At 44.2% G+C, this 21,170-nt stretch overlaps 1 protein-coding gene across 2 annotated transcripts in view; it reads left to right on the forward strand.

Annotated features, from left to right (window-relative positions):
- The window catches only part of CDC25B (cell division cycle 25B), a 303,696-nt gene that overhangs the window by 180,193 nt on the left and 102,333 nt on the right, over window positions 1-21,170 (forward strand). For both annotated transcript variants that reach the window (XM_044064076.1, XM_044064077.1), the window contains exon 11: window positions 1,312-1,413. In XM_044064076.1, the coding sequence (XP_043920011.1) occupies window positions 1,312-1,413 (102 nt within the window). The remainder of the gene's footprint in view (window positions 1-1,311; window positions 1,414-21,170) is intronic.

The following is a 21,170-nucleotide window of genomic DNA, read 5'->3' on the forward strand; positions in this document are numbered from 1 at the left end:
CCATCTTCCCAGACTTGCATCCCATATATGCAGACCCTTGCACGTAGCTGCTGTACCCAGTCCCCAAAAAGCCACAGATCTAGAAGTGTAAAATTTGGGACATCTTAACAGCTTGAGAGTTGATTGCACTTGGCTCTGTTCCTTCTACACCTTTAGGCCCAGAATTTCCCTGGATCTGCTCCTTTTGCCCTTTAGGCCTAAAGGATGCAAATAATATCTTTTGAAACGCTAAGCCCACCTTCTTGACATTAGGGTTATCACAAAACCTTGTAACTTGGTTATTTCACTTTTCTGCCAGCGTTCCATCATTACTCTTGCCTTATTAGACTGACACTACTGGTGTTCCTTACCCATCTTCTACAGGCCACATTACTGCCAGGTCTGTAGCCTAGGCATCCATCTTGACAAGACAGTTTACTTTACAGAACTAGTTGCAGTTCCTGTAAGCTCACCTATCCTCTTCCCTCAAAACAACTTAGTCCTCTAGACTTGTCTGGCTAAGAGCTTGGAAATGAGGCTCTTGCCCCCTCTATATTTTTGCTCGGCGATCTTTATTTAGGGACAACTCTTGTCCTCCTCTGATGGAGGCTACTGTACTGTGCACTAACTCTCATGGTGCATATTCTTGTGGCTTACTGTTTTGGCTTCTGTGTTGCACTGCAAGTAAGTTGTGGATGGGTAGGATGTGGCATTGTCCAAACTACGTTGGGGTGGTAGAATGGTAGTAACTTCTGTCTGAACTATTTGTACAGCATGGATTTTGTTTCAGTAGTGTTAATTACTTTCACAGATGGTTGTGGCGTAGGATGTTAGCAAGGGAATCTTCGCATATTCTTGTGATGTAGTGTCACTAACCTTGTTCTTTGGCCACATGGTTCTTCCCAAGTGTTGCATTGCATAATTTCGGCAGCTATCCATAAGCAAACTGCTATAGTATAATTCAAAATGTATGAGATTACAATGCAAGGCAGCTTTCTGGGTTTCCAACACTGTGTGCATGCGTGCATGAGAATTGTCTTGAATAAGAAATACAATATACAGAGACTTTATGTATTTTACCTGATCTTGTCTGCACTCCCTTAAGTACTTGTTGCAAAATTTTTTGATTGTTTGCTTGCAAGTTTCTGTTCTCTTTATTGTGATTGTATGGAACTGATGAATTTTCATGGAATGGCCTGGGGTTTTTTTTTGGATATTCTGAAATGTTCCTACAGTGTTGCACAGAAGTGTCTTGCTGTCCTGTCCACTTTAGAAAATGTGTCATGAGGCATTCATGAACTTAATGATGTTAATGTTTCCTTTGCCTTACAGAAACCAAGAGTGGTGAGATCTCGCTCATTTTGCCATACTGAGATCGATAGGGTATTGGATTGCGAGAATAGATCCCCGGATTTTATTGGAGATTTCTCAAAGGTAATTCAAAGTATTTATGCTACCAACATTCAGTCATGGCAATTTATGTGCATTAAATATTTTAATGTTTGTTTTAGGACTTCCACACCACTACATGACGCATGCAGACTAGAAAGGATACATGTTAACTTGTATTTCACCCTTGTTCCACTTTTGTCATGAGTGTTCTGTCTTGGATGGCCTAACTGGTTTAACTGAACCCTTCTCAGCATGTTGGCTCGCTCTTATTGCCAAAGATGCAGTATAGATTGCTGACAGCAGTTTGTGTCGCATGGTATCTGAACAATTAAGGATAGACTGTCATGCTCCCTCTACAGAGGTGATGCTGTTCTAGCAGTTGGTCAGAGACTGTTTCGGTTTGGAGGGTTCCGTGAAGGATTCCTCTTTCCCTAGTTGTAGTCTGGTTGGGGACTCCTCCAGCTCCTTTTGTATAAATGGGAGCTTTGCTTGTCCTGATGGCCCTTCAGACCAGACCAAGTTTGCTGCCACATCTGGTTTTGTGGATCTTACTTTTTTAGTCCACAGTAGATTTGCTCCCTTCTTTTGAGTACTTTGGCCAGAGTGAGGGTAAATGTACTATCCAATAGAAAAGAAGATTTTTGTATTCCCTGCTGTACCCCCGATTTCCACTCATTATTTTAACATACAGGTAAAGATCACCACCACAATCCTCATGGTGCATAAGACTGATTCATGCTCCCATATCCATGGCAGGCAGTAAGACTCCTCAGGACAGCATCAGATTGATAGGAGTAGTATGAATGGAGTTGATCCATTGATTTTATTGCATTTATCTCTTCTCGCCCAGAATTTCACTTAATTTGGAATAAACCTGCACTAATGTTGGAGCACGCCATGATGTAATGCATGATGTAATTCTTTACACTTTTACACAGTTAAATTTTTTACAAGTAGCAATGATCCTGCCTATTGGGCCAGATATCTAGCTTATGATGCTCATTTAGGACCAAAGCTATCTAAAGTTTTTGAGACTCTTAATTTGCTGCTAGTGTAGGCTCAAAGGCTCAATGGAACTGGTATTAAGTAACTAGGCACCTTAATCAGTCTGGTTCCATGACAGGAAGGCCTAGGCAAAGGGTGTTTAGAAGGAGCACTGTGCATCAGTGAGAAGTACAAAGGGAGAAGTAACTGGGCTCTAAATTCTGTACCAGCTGCATATAGTAAATTGCCATAACAGTAGATGCCCTACTTCTCACTGTTGCAGTATTCTTCACTCTTAGGTTATCCTGCAGAGGATAGCCAAATGTCTGGACAGCATATCAAAGCCTTTAAAACTTCCTATGTGCAAGACGTATAAGATGCACACGTTATTTTGGAGTGCTTGCATAGAACTTGTGTCCCATAAGAACCAGAGGAAAGCAATAACCTGTACATCCAGGAAGGGAAGAAGAAATGATGCATGAAGGAAGGTAACCGAATATAACTGGAAGTAGGAGGGAGGGGCTGAATACTGTGACCCGGAGAAATAGGACACCTACTGTTACGGTAAGATCTTTCACAACTGTACTATTTCCTTATCACTGCTGCAGTATTCTTCATTCTTGGAAAGTATAAAGGCTGCTGGAAAGTATGGGAAGAGGAAGTCCAAGTAGCCGCTTCCAAAACGGATCTAGTATTCAGACTCTTGAAAAAATCAGCACAAGAGGCCACTGCCCTACAAACAGAAGAAAGATGCTTGCCATGAAAAGAACAGCAAAAGGAAAGGGCCTTTAGAAATCCAAGAGGAGCTGGTTTGCTTAGATGCAGCTAAACTCCATGCCAAACCCAATTTGTTGATGTGAAAGGAAACAAAAAGCTCAGATCTGCTAATTATTTTTTGTCTTGTTTAATGTCCTAGTGGTCTATGTAAATTCGAGGTATGAAACACGTCTGACTAGGATTCTGTAGGGGGGGGACTGAAGGTGACTGGACTGATTTTTAAGGACTAATCATTAACCACCTTGGGCATAAAAGAATTGGTATGAAGACGTACCCTGTCCTTGGGGAAACCAAAAATGGTGCAATTGCCATGAGTGTTTGAAGTTCAGATACCCTCTTGGCCGAAGTAAGACATTATTGTTGATGGCTCCTACAAGTACAACATTGTATAGAAGAGAACTGCATGTTCAAAAGAGGACTGCATTTGTTTCTCAAACAAAATTAAGGTCCTAACAAAGAAAAGGCTTTCTTGGAGGTTGAAATGTGAAGGATGCCTTTCAGAAACTGGTCAACAACTTCTAGTTTTGAAGTTAGACAAACGAGTTTTAACAGACTAATATGCCAAGCCAGAATTGAGCAACTCTCACAAATCTGTAGGAATACCTTTGAAAAAGCGGGTCCAGGTCATGCTTGAGACACTAAATAAAAAGTCTCTTTCATTTAGCCATGTACAATTTTCTAGCAGTGGGTCTTCTGGCCTCTTGCAAAACCTGAAGCATGTCCTCCAGAAAATTGTCTGGGAGATGGGGTTTAGCGTGAAGTGAAGGGTGAGCAAGTGAGGGTGAATGAGATCCCTGGTCTTGTGTGAGAATCTATCCGGTCAGGTAACCTGTGGTGATTGCCCCTGGCCAGATGAAATAGAATGGGGGAAACCAGTGTAGTCTGGGCTAAAATATTGGGCTTGTCCTACATCTTGCGCAGGACCTCTTTTAGTAGAGAAGAGGGTGACAGGCATACAGAAATATCTCCGAGAAAGACAATGTCGTACACTGTCTGAACTGGAGGACTTGGCACTTTTGAGCAGAACTGGGGAAGTTCTGTCAGGCAAATTAAAGATCTATTTGAGGAGTACTCCCATGTCTTAATTTTCCAGATTTGTGCTTCATTTTTGGTCTGTTCCTCAGAACATTTGATGTTATACTGTCCCTCTCGCCTTCTTTCTTACTGGATGGGTTTGATGCTGATACTCTGCTCCCACTCTGCCAGTGCACTAGCTCGAAGTCTCTGACTTGGCTCATGGCTCGCTGCCTATCCCGTAATGCATTGGAGTAACCTTCAGATCTCATTTGCCGCTTGACCAGTTCGGATGCTCTCTTCCTGGCCGTGGCTAAGTTTATTCAGTTACATTATTGATGGCGGTTTTGATATTGTAGATCTTAGTTTAGGCAGTTTATTCTTCCTATAGGCTTTTAATGTAATTGGTTTACCGCCTGTTGTGTATTGGCCTTTGTCTCTCACTAGGCCTGTCCTGTCCCTGTCAGGCTAAAAGTAACCCGTTTTAATTAGAGAGTTTGTTTCCCTCATCTCAGCTAGGTCCATTTAAGTTAGGGCCTAGCACCCATTTAACTTGGAGGGTAGGGCTGTGTGTGTTTCTTGTACTGTTTTTTGCTATGTGTTTTATATTTTATATTTATTTTGGTGCAATATTTTTATTGCAGTTCTGATTCCTTGGTCTTCATGTCTAAAGAGTCCAGAGATAAAGAACCCAAGGTCTCTCTGTACAAGAAGTGCCAACAATGCTCCCAGAAAAGGTCTATAACTGATGGGCACAGTGTGAGCGTGTACTGCTTAGGTGCTATTCACTTGCAAGAATCTTGCAGTTTTGTCACTCCTTCAGTGCTAGAGTATTACATGAGAGGAAAAACTTATTTTAAAAGGTCTAATAAAGCTTGCTTTTGATGAAGCTTTACAAACCTCCCCAGCTACTAGTGACATGTCCAAGAGTCCTCCCTCTTCATACACCTCCTCGGCTCATTCAGAGCCTCCAAAGAAAATGCCTAAATTGACTGAAAATTCTATCTCCTTGGCTCCACCGCCTTCAGAACCAAGGGAGACTGTGCGGACAAATCTAGCTCATTGGTTCCAAAGATTTCAGAGTCGATAGAGATTACTCCTCAGAGCCAGTCCATTGAATTAGAACCAGTATCTCTGACCTTCAGATCCCCCCTGTACTTCAAAGGTCTTGATCCCCCACTCATCCAGGTTCTCTAGGAGCTTATCAGATGACAATGTGGACAGGGTGGTGCGCAGGCTTTTGAAGTTGCCAACGCTGGCAGGATTCTTCTCTGCTCCGACCCCACCAGTCTCTGAGCCATCCAAGATGACTACATCCACTATTCCTCCTCTTGAGCCAAGCTGGGTTTTCGGAGCCAGAATGCCAGATACTGCTTGCAGTAGACCCTTTGGTTCCGAGACCCCTTTGGGAGTCTTCGGAACTGTTGCCTGCTCCGACACTTTCTGTGCTGTCCAGAGTGTCTAGGAGCTGTAGTTCTCCCGTCGTCATGGGGGGGGGGGGTCTTGGACCAGCGTCTCTCCAGTTCAGAGTCTGCCTCTTGGCGCATCGGGTGAGCTCGGCTCATCGGAGCCGATCTTCTTTGGGCCAGAGATTTCCTCTGCTTTCTCAGAACCGAGGGTTATTGGCCTTCGAGGTGATGAGTGTGCTGTTCCCTCCTACAGCTCTACTTGGGGATTCTAGCATTCTTCCTCCTCGGGCACTGGCGTTTGCTTCGGCACCATCCCATCCACAGGACAGGAGAGATTCAGGGCCTCAGGAAGCCCCATCGGGTGAGCCCCATTCTTCAGAGACCTCCCCAAACTACACATCTGATGAGCCACCTCGAAAGAGGACATGCAGGAGGAAACATGGACTCCCCTGATGAGTCCATCACTTCTAACACTAACCTCAAGGAAGCAGAAGGGTCCCCATGGTCATCCTCTGAAGATCTCTTTCTCAGATATCTTGGAGATCCAAAACCAGAGAGGAGTCTGGAAACCCATTAAACCTTCTGATGAGTCACTGTACCTAAAGGCCTTCGGATCTCATCCTTCAACCTCCTGGGTTTCTCCGCCTTTCGATGAGCTTGTGGCTCTGGTTAGTCGAAAGGCGTGGGAGTCACCAGACACTATGGAGCCAGTCCCTCTGAGGCAAAATTAAGTTCCTGTCAGCTCCCTTGGATAAGGATTTTCTCTCAAAAGGTGTACCTGTAGATGCTATGGTGGTGGCAGCAGCCATCAAGAAGGAACTCTGAGACATCCTCTTCTGTCCATCTGCCAAATAAGGAACCTCGAACGATGGCCAGATACAGGAAGAGTGTTTTCTTGTCAGCGACTTTCACCCTCAGATCGCTGAACTGTCTCACACATTTTACAAAACTTCAAAGAGATCTCCTGAAGAAGTTAGGAGATGTTCTACAAGGTTCATTAGCTGCGGGGGGGTCTCAGAAAAAGTGACCTCTGTTATCCACCTTAAATTCCATAGTCAACTCTCTGCAGCCGATGGAGCGAGTAGAGTTGTGGGTTCAGGAGTTTCCCTTAGGAGACACTCCTGGATGCATTTGTGCAATTTTGTGGAACCTTTAAAGTCTGCCTTTACCAACGCCCCTTTTGATGCTTCCTCTCTTTTTGGACCAAAAGTCAAGGAGGCACACACCAGATGTGATCAGGAAGGGAAAACGCACTCTGCTGTTGGAGTACCATATTTCCGTACCTTCAAGACCTTATCCTAAAGGCCAGAAGAGTGGAAAGATGTGGTTCAAAAAATTCTAGAGAGATTTTCAAGACTCAAGAGGTGAACCCTTCCCCAGGGGCAGAAGGGGAGGCAATAGTGGTAGGTGTCGCCCACGTGGCAGTGGGGGGTAGGGTGACTGCAATTCCTGTCGCAGGCCGACCCGACCCTATCAGCACGGCCTGTCTACTCTTCTCTGGAGGCAGTCGTTGGGGGGGGGGGGGGGCGGGTTGGGGATTTAACTTTGCATCCAGAAGCCTGGCGAAATATCACAACAACTGGGTACAAAGTATAATGTCCAGAGGATACTCCATTCCCTTTTGCCAGCCCATTACACAGATCAGCAGAATCCTGGATGTTCCACCCAGTCAGAGGGAGCAAACAACCATAGCAATCCCAGAGTTGCTAAAAAGAGTCCTCCAAGAAGTCCCCACAAACCAAATGGGATTCGGAACTTGCTCAGGATTCTTTTTAGTTCCAAAAAGAACAGGGGACTGGAGACCCACTTTATCTGAGCAAGTTAAACATATCTGTTAGTCCAAGTTCCAAATGATGACACTGCAGTCAAATGACACTGCAGTCAATTCTTCCCTTTTTAGGGAAAAACGATTGGATGATCATCGTGTTTCACTGTTGCAGTCATCACTGTGTAGGGTTCTTCCTGCCGGCAGGCAGCCCTCGGTCGGCCAGAATCCCAAAGTTTGGGTCCGGCATCGGCTGTGTACTCACCCTCCCTGACGTCAGTGCGCCAGGGGTGCAAAGCTCCCAGCCGACGCCATGTTCTCCAATCTTTCTTGTCGTGCGGTGGAAGCAGTTCGCAAGTGCCGGTCGGCTGACTCCTATTATTTTTGGTGCTTCATACCGAAGACATTCTTCTTTTCAAAGCTAATTACCCCATTGGGGAAACTTTTTTTCTTGCTCCAGACCGATGTCAGAAAAAGTTAATAATTGTAGTTCATGTGGGAAGCAAATACCTCATAAGGATTTTCACTCTTACTGTATTCCTTGTCTAGGCCCTGACCACGACGTAGCTAGTTGTCGGTTTTGTGCTAGATTTAATCAACGTACTATTAAACGGAGATGCGATTTTGCCTTTCCTTACTTTGGGAGGCGATTTAATTATAACATGTCGTCGGACATGCTTCCGACTACTGGAGTTCATAAAAGGCGCAAGGATAAGGATAGGCCTCCGAGGTCTAAATCTGACTGTTTACAATCAGAGCCAGCTGCTGGTTCGGCTGTCGTCAGTGAGGCGCTTTCGCAGCCCCTGTCAGCCATTACAGAACCGCTTGCCGAAACGGACTCCCATGAGGAGCCAACCAGGCCTTTGGATACTCCAGGTGCAGGACCTTCGGATAATGCTCCCTCGGATCGGTCCGGTGCCACTGTGCAGGTACCGGCTTCCGAGGGGGTTTTCAGGCCTACGCAGCTTCAAACAAAGACTACTCCTAAAACAAAGACTCAAGCCCAGACCTCCTCTGATCCGGGACCTAAATCTCAAAAACAAATGCTTGAAATGGCGGAGGACTTGCTAACTATGATTAGGGGTTCCCATCCCCCTCCAGACAAAAGGCCAAGCCAAGAATTGGATTATGAATTCTCTGATCCGGTATCTATCTCTTCAGTGTCTTCCTCTGAACAGGGTTATACTTTCCCTCCTTATGAGGATTCTGATGCTGAGGAATCCATTCCTTCAGCTTCTCCTCCTGAGGATTATTCTTTTGGGGAAACTTTACATGACATGAGGGAACATTTTCACTGGGAAGGACAGGAGTACTCTGAATCTAAGAGAAGGCTTAAGGATTTCCTTCTTCCCCAACACAGACCCCTGGCTATTCCTCCTATTTTGGATATTGTGGATGATGTCTTTTCTGAGTTAACTCCTGACTCCTTTCCTCTGGCCCCTGCTAAGCCTGATAGATATTAGAGTCCCTGACTCCCACCAGTTTCTATTTAAAAATCCTACTGCTGATCCAGCAACCATTTCTCAGGGTCCTAAGGGTGTTAAGGCCGCCACTGCTAAGAACCCTATTCCGTCAGATAAGGATTCTAGAGCTTTGGAGAGATGGGGCAAAAAAGTGTACACTTCTACTACTTTATCTATTAGGGCTTTAAATTGTCAATTTCATATGTTGAAATATCAGCAATACCTTTGTCTGTTATGAAACAAAAACTGTGTACTATTTCTGCATGTGCAGACAAAGAATTACAAGACTTGATGCATGCTACTGAGCAGGTGGGGAAACATACCTTACACTGTGTGGTTTTGATGCTTTGGAGGCCTCTTGCAGGGCGGCTGCCACTGGCACGGTCATTAGAAGGCATGCTTGGTTAAAGGAACAAAATTTGCCTGATCAAGTAAAAGGAAAATTACTGGATGCTCCTGTTCAACATAATGTTTTGTTTGGGTCTAAGGCTAAAGAGGTTATAAAGAAAATGGAGGATAAGGCAAAATCCATGCAAACGGTTAAGGATTTCTTACAAGTTCAGCCTCCTAGATTTAGCAGAAATTGGCCATCTAAAAAATTGGTCCTTTCCCAGTTCGGACAGGCCTCAGAGGGGTAGATATAGGCGCCCCAGAGGGAGGGCCCAAGTACAGACCTCTTATAGACCTAGACAGTGGAGTGCTTCCACCCTCAGGGGTGGAGAAGATAGGTCTCAACCTTATAGGAAACAGGCTCAATGACTCCCCCTGCATGGCTCCAGGAACCTCTCTCCTGGAAGCTCCTCTGGGAGGAAAACTTTCTCTCTTTCACCGAAATTGGACTTGCATAACCCAAGACAAGTGGGTTCTGGATGTAGTTTTAAGAGGTTACAAATTCCACTTTCACATCTTACCAAAACCAAACGGATGGCCAGACCTACCAAAAACTCAGTGGGCAGAGGCATTAAAACAGGTGAGGTCCCTCATGGCTATGAGGGCCATAGAACTGGTTCCAAATTCAGAGATGGGACAAGGCTTTTATTCAAGACTCTTTCTAGTTCCCAGAAAGCAAAATACTCAGACCCATCCTGGATCTGTCAGTCTTAAATACTTTCCTGAAGATACCTCCTGGATCTGTCAGTCTTAAATACTTTCCTGGAGATACCAAAGTTCAAGATGCTTACTCGGCAGCAGCTCCTGCCAATGTTGAGCAAAAATGCATGGATGGTGACATTGGACTTAAAGGAGGCTTACCTACACATTCCTATCAGACAGGAGTGCAGAAGATGTCTCAGGTTCAAGGCAGGCTTGAAACATTACCAATTCTCTGTGCTGCCCTTTGGCTGGTCTACTCTGCCCAGTGTATTTACCATGTGCCTGGCACCAGTAGTAGCATACTGCAGACTCAAGGGAATTCAAATTTACTCTTATCTGGACGACTGCCTTATTCAAGCAGACAGCAAGGACATTTTACTCCAGCACCTGGAATTTGTTCAGAATCTACTCAAGTACCTGGGATTCACTGTGAACGTAAAGTGAAATTTGGCACCCACTCAACAGATAACTTTCCTGGGTGCTCTTTTAAACACAACAACCCAGATGGCATTCCTGACGCCAGAAAAGCAACTACAGCTGGCTTCAACTTTCAAAAGCCTGGCGTTAATGTCTCCGCTAACTGCAAGGAAATTCCTGCAGGCTTTGGGTTACATGGCTTCCTGCATCCTACAATGGTACCTAAAAAGCGTATGGTCCCAGCATTGTCACAGTCTGGAAACAGTGATTGCTGTCTTGCCTTGCCTGCAAAAGGAATTCCATTGGTGGGCCACGGCATGTCTTCAAAACAAAGGGAAAGCCTTCAGTCTACCTCCAGCCTACCAAGTGATAACCACGGATGCCTGGGATTATGCATGGGGAGAAAAGGCCTGCAAGGTTTTTGGACAGAGGATCAGAAGAATCTACATATCAATTTAAAAGAGATGTTAGCTGTGCAGAATGCCCTCTTGGCTTTCAGGGATCTTTTACAGCCAGGGAAGCTACTGATACGGACAGACAACACCACAGTTATGTGGTACATAAACAAGGGGGTTCACACTCCTACCCCCTTTGCAGACTAGTCATGACTCTATGGAACACAGCACTAGCTTGCAAAGTGGACCTATAAGCTCAATCCCTGCCAGGGAAACAAAACACTCAGGTCCCTCAGGAACCTGTCAGACTCGCACGACTGGATGCTAGACACCCAAATATTCAAGATGATTACAGAAGCCTGGGGCTGCCCGGCATCTCCCCACAACTACCAGTTACAGACGTTTTGCACAAGGACGTATCACAAGCTAGCATGGAAAGTGGATGCTCTCTCATTCAGTTGGAGGAACCTCTCTGGGTATGCCTTTCCACCACTACCTCTTCTACCAAGGGTGTTATTAAAAATAAAACAGGACAAACCAAAGCTGATCTTACTAGCCCCGAGTTGGCCTCGACAATTTTGGTACTCAACACTGATAAATCTATCCCAGGAACCTCCTTGGATTCTACCTCAGATTCCAAATCTTTTGTCTCAACATCAGGGCCAGGTCCTGCACTCTCATATCAAAACTCTCAGCCTGGCGTATTCGGGGTCTATAATTAATCCTACCCTTTCCAAACAGATCATGGATGTTATCTTAGAAGCCAGAAGGCCTAGCACTAGGAAGGAAATCTTATGAAGGTAAATGGAAGAGATTTTGCACCTGGATGCATGCTCAGGAATCAGATCCTCACATTCCAAATATTCCATTTTTTACATTACCTAACAGATATGTTGCATAAGGGTTTATCTTTTTCCTCCATAAAAATACATGCCTCAGCTATCTCTGCACATTATAATACAGATCCTCCAATTTTTTCACATCCACTTCTGAAACAATATCTCAGAGGAGCAAAGAATTTAAGGCCCCCTAGGACTCCACCCATTCCTGCCTGGGACCTCAGTTATGTCCTGGAAAAACTTACTCTGCCTCCGTTTGAGCCTGCTGCCACATCTGATATAATATTTATCATGGAAGACTGTTATCCTACTGGCTTTAACTTCAGCCAGGAGAGTCTCGGAGTTACAAGCGCTCATGGCTGTGGAACCTTACATTATTTTTCATCAAGCCAGGGTTTCTTTGAGGACTAACCCTACTTTCATGCCTAAAGTGGTTTCTAAAGTGGCTTTAAACCAAACTATTCACCTGCCAACTTTTTTCCCTAATCCACAAAATAAGGGGGGAGAGGATCTTGCGTTCTACGTGCACAGGCAGCTTCGCTTTTACCTGGACAGAACCAATGATATCAGGAAAACAGAACTGTTTGTTTGTTTCTTATGTAGCAAATTCCCAAGGCAAAGCTATTTCAAAACAGACCATTTCTAAATGGATTGCTCATGGAGTCAGATTTTGTTACTGTCATCATGGAAAGCAAATCCCAGGAAAAATTAGGACACACTCTATCAGAGCTGCTGCTACTTCAGCTGCCTTTCTCAGGGGAGTCCCTACCAAAGATATTTTGGAAACTGCAACTTGGAGTTCATTGCATACTTTCTCTAAGCACTATAATCTCCCTCTTTATTCTTCTCCCTCTTTATTCTAAGTCTAGGGCAGGCTTTGCTTCTGCAGTCTTGCAAGGTCTTCTAGCCGCCCCCTCTACTCAATAACCACCACCCTTTATCTCAGCTTTGGGATTCAACCCTACAGTGATGACTGCAACAGTGAAACACAATGAACATAGTACAGTTGTGTACACTTGCCATAAATGTAGATGTTAGAGTGTCTTCACTGTTGCAGTCTGGGTTACCCACCCTCCTATCCCCTCTTATTCTTTTATTGGTGTGGTTCCCTGCTTCACCCTTCTTCTGAGGTGTATTTGCTACAGGGTATGGGGTTTGTTGTATGTTACATTTTTGTTTTACTTTTAGCCTTTACTTTTGGGCACCTGAGATCTGGGGCAAGAAAAACTGGAGAACATGGCGTCGGCTGGGAGCTTTGTACCCCTGGCGCACTGACGTCAGGGAGAGTGAGTACACAGCCAACGCCGGACCCAGACTTTGGGATTCTGGCCGACCGAGGGCTGCCTGCTGGCAGGAAGAACCCTACAGTGATGACTGCAACAGTGAAGACACTCCTAACATCTACATTTATGGTAAGTGTACACAACTGTACTTTCTCAATAGACCTCCAAGATGCATACTACCCATATACAAATGGACAGAGCATCAAGGAGTAAGCTATGCTTCCGGCTGGGAGCCAGTCATCAATTTTGAGCTCTGCCCTTTGGTATCACTACAGCCCCAGAATGTTCACCAAATGCATAGCAGTAGTAAAAGCTCACCTGAGATGCCTGGGATTCCAAGTGTTTCCATACCTGGACGACTGGCTCCTAACTGCCACCACCAAGCATCTACTTCTACAGGCCAGGGACACTACACTGGAACTTAGGCATAACTGTGACTTTTTGAAAATCTGCCTTGTCAACGTATTAGATTTATCAGAGCAGATCTAGACACCATTTCCATGATGGCTTGCCTCCCGCCCGACAGTCACTGTCTTCAGAGAGCAGATAGTAGACCTACTTCCCAGGAGCAAGGTAAAAGGAAAGTAGCCCCGACACTTGGAACCATGGTGTCAACCATTACTCTAGTCCCTGTAGCCTGGATGCACATGAGAATCCTTCAGTGGCTTCTATTTGCTCAATGGTCTCTTAAAGAACTTCCTATGTCCCATCAAATAACGATAACGGATTCATGCAAGAGAGATCTCCTGTGGCGGCTTCAGTCCAATCATGTGACATTGGAAGACCTTCTGTTCAACAACATGTTGCTACTGTGACCATAGACACTTCTCAGGGTGGTGGGGGGCATTATCTGGGAAGAACAGTCCAAGGCACATGGCAAGAACACGAGGCTCAGTTGCACATCAGTGTTCTATAGATGAGAGCAGCGCATCTGTCATTGCAAGCACTTCTGGTCTCTCTTCCACTAGGAACAATTGCAATCCAGTCAGACAATATATCGGTAATCTGGTACATAAACAAGGAGGAACCGGATCATACCCCCTGTGTCGGGAGGCACTGAGAGTATGGCAATGGGCAATCTCTTCCCAACGTTTTCTGGTAGCAACGCGTATCCCGGGGAATAGCCGACAAGCTCAGCAGGGCGATTTTGATGCCTCATGAGTGGTCTCTGGAATGGAGCATAGCGGGCAAGATTTTCCGAACTTGGGGCCAGCCTCGACTCACTCTCACGATTCACCCTTGAGACTACTGTATGCCTTCCCTCCCTTTCCGCTATTTCCCAAAGTCATTCAGAAAACCAAGATCTTGGGAAGCAGGCTAATTCTCATCGCTCCATATTGGCCTAGTCAGATTTGGTTCCCGTTCCTCTGGCCTCATCTTCAAGAGAAGCAGTGGGCTCAGGACCTAGTCCCAGACCTGACTTGTATGTCATGTGCACTTCATCTTTCTCTCCAGACCTTCAGTTTGACAGCTTGGCTACTCCACTTCCAAACTTAGACTTCAAAATTTTACTCCAGCAGTTGAATTTTGGTCACTTCTCATAAGGCTTCCACCAGAAAATTGTATTTCAGCAAAAGGAAGAAATTCTCCTACTGGGCAAGTAGCGAGAGACCTAGATGTTCATCGTGTTTCACTGTTGCAGTCATGACTGTAGGGTTCTCCCCTGCCGGCAGGCAGCCCTCTGTCTGCCAGAATCCCAAAATCTGGGTCCGGCGTCGGAACCTCAGCACTGAAATAAATAGGACATGCTGGAGGGACAGATTCATAACCCAGAGGCTCCCTTCACTCTGGAATAAAATCCCAGTCCAGGTTAGGCAGAGTCCCTCATTGACTCTCTTAAAGAGGAATCTTGATGAGTGGATGGGAGATCGTAGGTTTACCCCGGGCTGTCACTGTTAGACAGAGGCACAGTATACTAACCTTGCAAAAGGGCATAGCAAAGTAAATTTAAAATGGGTGGCGAAAGCCAAACACACTCTGACTAGGCTTATAAATGCCCTAGGGCAGATAAATGTCCTAGGGCAGATAGCCTAGTATGAACCTATCAGTTGGATGTATGTAGGCAACTGAGATTTTCTTTACATAGAACCAAAGATTTCAGGAAAACAGACCAAGCCAGTCTCAAACGTTACTGTTTCAAAATTGGCTTATCAGTTGTATTACCTTTATGTACACTTCACTTCAAACAGTAGAATTTTACCTTTCAAAATAAGGCCATTCAACTAGAGCTCTAGCAACATTCTCTGCTTATTATTGATAGATTATCTATGGGCAGCATTTGTGCAGCTGCTACATGGGCCAGGCCCCATACTTTCCTTACTCATTACAAGATGGATTTGGCCTCCAGGGACAGAGCTTCTTTTGGGTTCACTGTGCTCAAGGGTGTACTCCCGTGCACCACCCAGGAAGATGGTGCTAGGGAACTATCCCATGTAGTAAGAAAGAAGGCAAGAGGGACAACATAACCTAAAGACGTTATGTACCTAATGTTCCATGTTTGTTATCCTGTCTAGCCCTTCTTTGTCCCTCCCTCCTTCCCCCAGCCAAGGCTCCTAGAGGACTCAGAGTTGTTTTTTTTTTTTTTTTTTTTTTTCTCTGGCAAGTCGGGGAGGATTGAAGTCACTAAATTAAAATCATGCATTTGAGATTAATGTCCTAGCCTTCAGAAAATGCAGGCTAACACAAGTTTATCAGAGCAATTTTTTAAGTCTTTCCCTATTTTTGGGGCCTTTGTTCCCCCATTATTTTAGGCTCCTTCCATATTTTTTGCACCAGTAAGTTTAGCAGTATGACTTGACGTACAGTGTTCAGGAACACCTCCCTGTGAAGCATACATTCCTGAGGATTTGTCCTAGATCTTAGTCTGCTACTAGATTGTGCTCTAAAGGAATTTAAACTGCCTGAAGAACCAAGTGATGGCAGACTGCAAAATCCCAAGCCTGAAGAGCCAGCCTTTTAAAGGAGGTAAGATTTTGTGCCTCTTGTTTATTGCACCACATAATTGCTCTCTCTCAAAACCTTTAGAGGACCGGAACCCAAAGGGAGTGAAAGTGCCCGTATCTCTGACGTTCATATATGGTGGTCCTGGACTTGGGTGGTGGTGTCTCCCAGCCTTGGTAGGGAGTCCCTCTCCTGTATAGGGAGTAACAGATTCTCGAGGTGGCTGTGTAGCCATGAAAGCATTGAAAAGCTCCCGAGTAAAATGCTGTCATTCTTTGTGGGGATCTGTAGCCACAGTGGCCACATGCATAATCTTCTGCTTCCTTTTTTAAATTGCATGCTTTAGCAAATCTAAAAGGTTCAGACCCCTCCCTAAGTTTGAGGGTACCTAGCACCTCATCCCTAACAAGTATTTGGGGAATCCCACTTAGGCCCCTCTGATGTAATCAGCCATGGTTTCCCCTTCAACATATCCACTGCTTCAGTGGATTTGCAGGTAGAAGCTCCTTTTTCTGCCTCCCAACTGTTTTTGTGGCAGAAGGGATTTGACTTTTGCTCTTCATACAACCCAATGGAGATGTCTGGAGGCTGGACAGTAGCAGGGTCATAGCATCTTTTTGGCTTTAAGTAGTAACTAACTTCTGGCTCAGGCTACCATGGTCAAATCCAACAGCCCAGGTGTTCAAACTGCCGGCTCTTCAAATAAATAGGAAGAGATGACAAAAACAGCTGTGGAGGTTCTTGGCGACGAACTCCTGATAAATCTCACATTACATATGGTCGTGTGTAGCACCCAAACAAAGCACTTATCGTGTTCATCTTTATGGGGAATCTGGCTCCCATACTCGCATTTTTCCCTTCCTGGGTGGCGTGTAAACTAAAGGAAGAGAAAATGTGACCCAACAGTGAATTTCTTTAGAAGGCTCAGTAATTAAACCAACTGGTGTAAACTGCGTGCAGACCAAATTCAAAGGTAGTATTCAGACTCTGCAAAGCAGTTTTGAGGATTAGGTGCTTGTACGTCACATATGTACCTTGCATGTAGGGCATATTTCTGATGTACAGTACCTGGAAGGTGTAAAGGCTTTGTTGTGCTGTCCGGACATGCTGACATAACTGCTATCCTCAGCAGGATATTCTAAGAGTGAGGATTACTGCAGCAGTGATAAGAAAGGACATCTTTCTGTGTCAGGACATCTTTGGTAGTTACAATAATGGAAATGAAGGGAGACCCAGCCATACACTCAAGTTCTTAAGACGGTCCTTGCCTTGTGAAACCACTGTATACATTCCTCCTGAAAAAAAGGAGAGTTGAGGTGAAGTTTGCAACATCAATGTCCTAATATTGTACACTTGTCCAATTTTAAATGAGCTAACTTTGCGGGAATGTATGCGCTTGTACATTGATGGATCAGTCCATTTTCTTTTCCAAGGTCGAAAGCACACGAGTGAGAATCTTTCATGTCCTAGAAATGAACATTTTAACTCTGATTCAATCACACAAGTTTGAAAAAAAGCAATAAGCAACAAATCTGGCATTGATGAGAACACTTTTAGAGCAAACTAAATTGACTAAGTGTATTTAATATGTGGGAGGAAGAATGTAAACATGGAGTAGTATGGGTTATAATGAATGAAACTAAATAAAATGCATTAATGCTCTTTGGTATGAGGGATGGTTTAGAATATGGATATTACCAAGTGGAGATAATTGTGTCCACTCTTGGAAAAGTGTTTGGCTTCATTCCTGAGGTCTAGAGGTATGGAATTCCAAAACTTGGACACAACACTGAAGTATAGTTTTTGCATTGTTTGTTTGTTTGTATTCTAAATGTAAATATTCCTTCTGGTAGAGTGTAAAATGCTGAGGTGCTCTGGTGATGGAGAATTGTGGTCTGACTTTATATCAAGGAAGTGCCCACAGAATTTTCTGTACTGGCAAAGCTGAAATAACACGCACCCAGCTTGAATATAGAGCTGCATTTTTAACAGCTGGACCCACAATTTAAGTGTAGTTATGCCCAAATGGAAATGTTGGTTATTGCTAGATGTATGCTTTCCAGCTCCAAGCATTCAGTAGCATTGGAACAGAATTCTGTTCATTGATGCAGCACATGTCTCTGGCACAAGCTGGCACTACAGTAGTATAGTCAATGATATGACATTTTCTTGTACTGCAAATATGCTGTCACTCCCCAATTAAATGACTTGCAGTGACTGTAAAGATGAAAGTGGGTGGGTGTAATATAGTGTGTGAGAATATATACATGTGGGTGTATTATATGGAGTGTGATTACACTGGTACTACTGTTGAAATTGGATTTGTGGGCAACAGGATTGCGGTACTGTTTTGCTGCCTTGATTATTCATTTGGATTAATACCCATTAATGTTTTGAAATGCTGGATGTATTTCTGTTTGACTGCATTTCCATGTACATTAATTAGGCTTTGTTTTGATTCATGGCATTTTCTCGAATTTTGCCTGCTTGCATCTCAATGTTATAGCTCTGCATTTTGTATTGAACACAAGTAAGCCAGAAAACAATTAAACCGATTATCATTTGGTTTGCATTGCACTTGACTGCGGCTGTCATGGCAGTAGCATAGCTGACATATGTGCCCTACTGCCATAACATTCTAAACCTTAGTGTAATGTAGAGGATTTTATACATATGCTACTTTTGTAGCTGTGTCAAGTAAGTACAAGCAAGTTGCACAACAAATACTGTCCTTAATAAAGCTTGGCAGGTTTGGAAAGCTTCATGCATTTTTGGGTAGTGCTTCATTTTTACGCCAAATGCAGTGTACTTAAAGTGAACATATTTGCAATGTCCCTTGTAAAAGTTTCTGTTGCATCCATTAGTGGATGCTCACTTAGTATCAGACTTTCATACTTGTGTTTAGAAAATGCATGGTAGTACAAAATATGAACTTTGTCTCTGATTTTTGGACTCATCTCCACCCCCATTGATTTTTGTATGTCCATGTACTGTGCTTTAATAGCAATAATGGTACAGGCATTTTAGTGACGTAAGTGAAATCAGTATTTGAATTCTTGACTGCAAATTCTGCACAGTCCGTTGTTCTTATTTCCACTTTTATGTGTATGACTCCTGTTTGTCAGTCTGTTGCCAAACATTTTAAAATGACAGTTGAACATTTCTAACATAAGCATATTGTATAAAATCTTAAGCTAGTTGTGTTATTTTTGGTAGGGTGAAATCCAGGTCAAACTGTATGGCTTTGTGGTATTTAGTTTGCTGGAGGGACAGGTTCCTCACCCCAGAGATTGCCCGTGTTTTGGAATAGACTTCTATACATGTCGAGCAGAGCACTTCGCTGACCCTCTTCAAGAGAAATCTTGAGTGGATGGGTGATAAAGTTCACCCCGGGGATCACTCCAGTGGCTGTACTTGATAGAGGCACTGGGAACTAACTGGTGGCATGATGCCAGCTCACTTCTATGGGCTAGGCTTGTAAAGGCTTCAGGGCTGTTAGCCTAGTACACACCTATGAACCCATGAATAGCAGCCTGAAGTGACTAGCGTCCTGCCCATCTTAGTGGGAGGGGGTCAGCCACTGCATGTTGAATGATAGTGACTTTAGTCATGTTCTGGGCCTCTGTAGTCTTTGCTGTGCATTGTATAATATGGCTGGCACATGCATAAAAGTGTACAGTTGAAAGAGCCGGCAGTGGTGCTGCAAGTATGCAGGTCAGCTGCTGAAGGGTAGGTGGTTGATGTCAGGCCATTATAAAAATATTTGACCGATACCTAAATAACTACCTGCACTTTTGTTAGGTTTATAGGAGATTATTAGGCTAATGGCTCAAGAACCTTTTAAGCCTAGCCAGTTTTACCCAGATTTTACGTAATAGTTTATTCTAGAGAAAGATGTAAAGGGCAGCAATTGGGGTCTTGACAGTTTAAAAAAAAGACTGCCTGTATTCATAAGGTACATGGGCAACACTCCAGGAGTGAATTTGCAATTTCCCCATAGAGAACAAATGGATGGAGTCTACAAAGATTAATGCACAGCAGCATGGGGGAGGAAGGATATTCAAGTAGTCAAATTGTGTTTTGCAAGATGGGGATCAAGGCAGTTACTTCACTCCCGTCCTCAGCTCCTCTGTACATGCTAATTTAATGCCCAGGGTTGGTGTACAGTGGGCCATTGTGATGCCCATACCTTCACTTTTGACATCCAGCTGTCCCTGAAGACCAGCCTTTTTGTCTGCTTACTGGTGTACAGTTTCAAATTGCATTTCAAGAAGTTGTAGCATTTGGAGTTTTTACCTCGCTGACATGAGGATTATAGGGTTATAATAGGTTACTAGACTATTGACATGGAGGTCATTTCAAACCTAGCCGTTTCATCCCAATTTAATACCATAGGTAGTCTACTCAGTACCCAGGATTGTATTTAGTAATGACTGGCCCCTGTCCAGGAGGGTTGTGGGAGCTTTCCTTGGTAAGAATTTTGTGCCCCATCCACTTGTCCAGGTTCATTCTGAATAGTGTTGTAGAGGTGCTCTGCTTCACATGAATTGGAAGTCTATATTCCAAAGACTCAGCAGTCTCTGGGGAGACTTATCTGTCCCTCCAGCATGTCCTATTCAAGTCACAGACCATATTTCGGTCCCTGGAATAGGTAGGTAGCTCTAGTCCTGTTTGATTTATGGATGTGCAGCATATCCATTAGGTTTTGGGTTGGAGGTTGCTCCGTAAGCCAGGCATAAGTCACCCCTAAGAAGAAGTCTGTAAAATTCCGAGTATAGTGATAGGGGCTCTAGTCACTCTCTCAATGCATGTGCTGGAGTCCCTTGATCCTGGAAACCTCTGTTATCTCTCCAGTTGCTGCAGGTGCTTTGTATGATGCATGCCAAAAGGGGCATTTATACTCCATTATGGGCCTGATTAGTGACAAGTATAGGGGGGTTATAACTTCCTTTGCTCCAGAGGCGATCCCTTTGATAGTCCAACTGTGCTACATAGAAAGCCTTCCATAGTACAGTAGTAGACACATGGTGGTCAAAGTTAAGGTCGCACTCTAGTTGTGATCCCATTTCCCAAGTACAAAGGGTAATTTGACAGTGTGAAGGGATATTCTTTTACCGAAGGGAATGATGAATTGCTTTGCATTTTAGTTTGAGATGGTGACTGACACTTGGTCGGTCTGCCGAAGACCCTCCTGAATTATACTAACATCGTATGTACCAAACACTAGCGGCTCAGCACTGACCCTTATGGCACCCTGCTGGTGACAGGTCTGCTGGTAGATTTGGAGTTGCCCACTTTGATAGTTTGTGAGCCAGTTGGCAGTCTATCTTGCAACAAAAGGGTTTACATTCAGTTTGTTTATCGGTAATTCCAGAGTGTGGGATTGTGTCAAAAGCCTTGGCCAAGCCAAGGTATGCTGTG

Source organism: Protopterus annectens, chromosome 2.part2 (assembly GCF_019279795.1).
Source record: "Protopterus annectens isolate FY-2018-M chromosome 2.part2, PAN1.0, whole genome shotgun sequence".
Lineage (NCBI taxonomy): Eukaryota > Metazoa > Chordata > Ceratodontiformes > Protopteridae > Protopterus > Protopterus annectens.